The sequence below is a fragment of the Triticum aestivum genome, chromosome 2B (assembly GCF_018294505.1).
Source record: "Triticum aestivum cultivar Chinese Spring chromosome 2B, IWGSC CS RefSeq v2.1, whole genome shotgun sequence".
NCBI lineage: Eukaryota > Viridiplantae > Streptophyta > Magnoliopsida > Poales > Poaceae > Triticum > Triticum aestivum.
Window position 1 is genome coordinate 484,192,181 of NC_057798.1, and position 4,291 is coordinate 484,196,471.

Genomic DNA, 4,291 nt, shown 5'->3' on the forward strand with positions numbered 1-4,291 from the left:
GAAGCTCATAATCTAGCCAAGCATCCTTTGTATCTATGGTTGCCTGCCATATTTGGTTAAGCCAACCGATGATCTTATTTTCGTATCTAGAAACACTATGACAATTAACAAAGCTTCGCAAGATTGTCTAAAAAAGGCTTATGTTTGACCATTATTTATTTATTTTTATTCATAGTGCTAATCGATTTTTTTGAGCTCAACGCCTCTCCTCTATGCAGATTACTCTTGCCGCTACAACACTCCACAAGGAACCTGACTTGGTTCATACAGCACCGTCTTTGTCATGCTAGTCTGGCTCTTCGCGACCACACTTTCCTAGTCCTACTCTGCCAAACATTTTGCAAGAACAAAATAGACCGTGACTTTAGACACCAAAAAATCAGCACAACAACGTGCAGTGTTCAACTCCTTGAGCCAGCCAAACCCTAGCCTCGTGCCAAACATTAGCAAAACCGAACGAGGCCGTGACTTGAATCGACAAAAAACAGTAGCGACTTCCATAGCGGGAAAGCCCTAACCTATACGGAACAGCGAGCGAGGTCCCGTGCCCCGACCTTGCTTGGGGTCAAGCTGTCTGCGTCTCCCCAATTATTACGCCCCGCTGGCGGTAACCTGACTACCTGCCGTAACGTTGTTGTTGATTGTGGACAGAGGAGCGAGCGAGTGGCTGTCCGCGGCCCGACCCCCGGGACACGCCACGCAACCGCCACCCCCGTCCGTCGCCGTCGCGTCCCCCGAACACAAAGCGAGGGAGCAGTGGGACACAGCCACACGCGTCCAGCTTCCGCCAGCCTTCCACAGCTCGTCTCCGTCTCCTCCGGTTCCTCCTCCCCTCCTCCCTCTACACTTCTCTCTCTCTCTCTCTCGCCACAGTCCCCGCCAGATTTGTTGCCTCGCCTCGCCTCGCCTCGCCTCCACCTGTATGCCGCCAACGCCCCCATGGCGTCAACCGCACCACGGCCGCCCCGCCGAGCCGCGACCTTGACACTCCTCCTGCCCTTCCTCCTCCTTTCCTCCTCCCCGTCCCTCTCCTTCGCCGCTTCGCCGCCGCCGTCGAGCCCCGCCCCGCTCCACGCGCCGCCGCGGCGGGTCGCGTCCGACTCCGACAGCGCCCCCCCGCCGCCGCACCACCCGCACCCGCACCACCACCACCACCGCCCGCCCCCGTCCCCTCCGCGGCTTAACTTCGGCGAGAGGCTCGGGATCGCCATCGCCGGCGTCGCCGTGGCAATGCAGGTCGTCCTCGGCGCGTTCCTGGCGCTGCGCGCCTGGCAGCTGCGGCGGCTCGACAGGGCCGAGGTGTCCTCCTCCACGCCCCTCACCTGACCTGACCGCCTGGCCGCCTGCTCTGCTCCTTGCTCGTCCCGCCAGGTCCGTGATTCGTTAATTGTCCGTGATCTGAAACCGTCGCTGTAAAGGAAGGAGGCCATGAACGTATGCCTATTCTCGATTAATTCCATTTTTACACGCCGTTCTTTTCGCATGTGTTGGGCGCCAGTGCTTTTGCTGTAGGGTGTGTACAATTCGCTTCTGCTCCGTGCAGACCCTAGTAGACAGGCCATGTGATATACTGATGTGAGAGCCGTGGTGTCTGTTTTATTTGTGAGTAGGTACTAGTACTAGCAAGTGATCGAGATTCCGAAATGGTGATATGTTGATTGATTCGTGTGGGGCTGGGACTGATTATAGCTGCTTGCTTAGATGGGCATCAATGTACAAACTACAGAGTGATTCAAATTATTTCTGTGGTGCCGTGATCTTAGCTCTTAAGTATGTCACCTGTGCTGGCACTTCAGAGAATCAATATTGCTCCATGCGGAATGATTGAGCCAGCGATCACACAATGAAGTTGCACTTATGAACCTTGGTCCCTTGTCACTCCTGCTATGATGGCTTAGTGATCAGCAAGCTGATTGTAAATCCTTTTTTTAGAACAAGCTGGATGTACCTGTACTTTGTTTTCTTGTACTGCATTTCTTTGTATCTGCACCTGGTCTACTCTGAGTGCAATCACGCTATCATGATAGTAAATTCGGAGGTATCAACTATTTAGTGATCATGGAAAATCAGCAAACTCAAGGTGTCATGGTTAACTGTTAGCTGTTCGTGTTATCACAAGTTGTCTGCATAAACAGGAAGTCAGTTGAATGGGCATGTGGTGGGGTAACCCATCTCTTGCTTGTTTCCTTCGAGAGGAAAAATAATAATAAGGAGCATAGTTATTAGGATCAAATGATTTTTGAATCTGAAATGGTACATGGATCATTGGTGATGCATGTGAGAGCCAGATGGTCAGTAGTTACATATGTCCTAAAATTTGCATCTTGGACAACTGGACAAATCTGACCTTATTTTATTGCTCAGATCCAAGCCCTGAAGTACTTGACTGTAAAAACGTGTGCCAACCTGAATGAGCAGCTGTCCGCTGAAGAGCAAGATGTGGATGTGGAATGTTCTTCTTGGTATCTTTGTCCTACTAGTTTAGATACCTAAGCTTTTGTTTGTAGACGCGGGTTTGATTCATTCAGTCTAAATAAGTTTGTGCGTTGAAAGTCCTCTTCTACTGTCACCGATTAAATTCTACTCCCTCCCGCTCCAAATTAAGTGTCGTAGTTTTGAACTAGGCAACCCTTAGTTCAAAACCGTGACACTTAATTTGGATCTGAGGGAGTACTTGATACATCAACATCAACAATCCCCTCAGTGAATAGCTGGATCTTCATCAACCCACCAGCCCGCCCAATTGTACAATGTATACATGATCTTTAGGGCCGTCGATACGCACCAGGCCTAGAAGCTCACGCGCCAAGCCCAACCGGACTCTACAGAGTTCCTGGATTGGTCCTACACCACCGTCACCTTCGATTGCATCGACCACCCGGCCTGTGTGACTCAACCAGTGAACTTTGCTCTGGTGGTAGTGATTGTCGACGGTTTCCGCCTCCCTGAGTCGTCATGGACGACCGGGATTAACATGATCTTCCCTGACACCCTGGCGAAGATGCGAATTTTCAAGTCTCGTCTAAGCCCGACATCCATCGGCTTCCACGGGTTTGTGCCCGGCAGAAAGATTACTTCTGCTCAGAAACATTGTGCTTCGAGGTCATGTTGTTCCATACGAGCTACAACGCCATCCTTGCCAGGCCCGCCGACGAAAAGTTCATGGTGCTACACTTGTACACATATTTGTTACTCAAGAGGCCCGGACCAAATGACAGCATCACCTTCCACGGTAGCACTGAAAAGAGCGCTAGCGGCAGAGGTCACAAACGTCGAGATCAGGGAAGCTGCCCTGGCTTCCATAGAACTTGAAGAGATCAAGAGGCCCGCCGATCCAACCACAACAACCTAACGCTGCAAGTCTAGACCTGACCCAGCCTTTGGTGCGGACACTACACCAACTCTTCAAGCACCGAGTATGACATGAGCCCGCAAACGTGCCACTAAACATGAAGTGAACTCGCTCCTTAATGAATCTCCATTTTCCATATGCGAGACATGCTTACTACCTCAAATGGATGTCCTATATGCTTAGGTACCAAGGATACGAGCATGGAGAAGCTAGGAACAATGGTCAAGATGGCATAGAGGCGGAGCAAGAGAATCAAGAAGGAAGGCTGCAGAAAAGCTACGACCATCGAACATCCGGTAGGTCCACCGGACATCCAGTGCGGCGCAAGGAGGGCCTTGAGGAAAACAAGCCGCAGATCATGGGATATCGATAAGCGGCGCTCATGTCGCTATAATTACCCTTCTTTAATCCCGAGCACGGAATCGCTTCTTTGTGTTCACTCCCATATGTATAGTCTTATTCATACTAATGCTCAACATTTATTAGACATGTTGACTTCCAGGGCTGCACTTGGTCTTGGCGCAATTGGTCATCTATTCTTATGCATGGTAGTGACCTTTGATTGTAATCCACAAGGGCTTCGACGCTGCGGTCTGCCCGGATGACGGGTTTTGGCTTGTCTGCCCGGCCGTTGGACGTTGCACCTGGCCGGATGGTGTGTTTTGGAATCTCTGTCCGGCCTTTGAATGCTAAACCCTAAACCCCAAAAGTTAAGTGAACTATTTGAAAAATAAATATAAGTTAAATGAACTATTTGAAAAGGCCAACTTCAGACATGGGTGCAAAGACCAACTACAGCCAAGAAGAGAAACAATTAATACAAGTATACAACCATAAATTTACGTGAACTATTTAAGGGAAGTTCATGAATGGACTGCAAGTGATTATGTTCGTATTGCATTTGTATCTTCCTCTATATTTACCAACGACACACAACAA

At 50.0% G+C, this 4,291-nt stretch overlaps 1 protein-coding gene across 1 annotated transcript; it reads left to right on the forward strand.

Moving 5' to 3' along the window:
* The first annotated feature begins 670 nt into the window (after positions 1 to 670).
* LOC123045582 (protein TRACHEARY ELEMENT DIFFERENTIATION-RELATED 7A) lies at positions 671 to 2,556 on the forward strand. Its single transcript, XM_044468691.1, has 2 exons — positions 671 to 1,371; positions 2,365 to 2,556. The coding sequence occupies exon 1, from the start codon at positions 940 to 942 to the stop codon at positions 1,324 to 1,326; it is 387 nt and encodes a 128-aa protein (XP_044324626.1). The 5' UTR covers positions 671 to 939; the 3' UTR covers positions 1,327 to 1,371; positions 2,365 to 2,556.
* The last annotated feature ends 1,735 nt before the right edge of the window (positions 2,557 to 4,291 follow it).

Coding starts and splice junctions, on each gene's coding strand:
- LOC123045582 (XM_044468691.1), top strand. CDS start 940: ATGGCGTCAACCGCACCACGGCCGCCCCGCCGAGCCGCGACCTTGACA.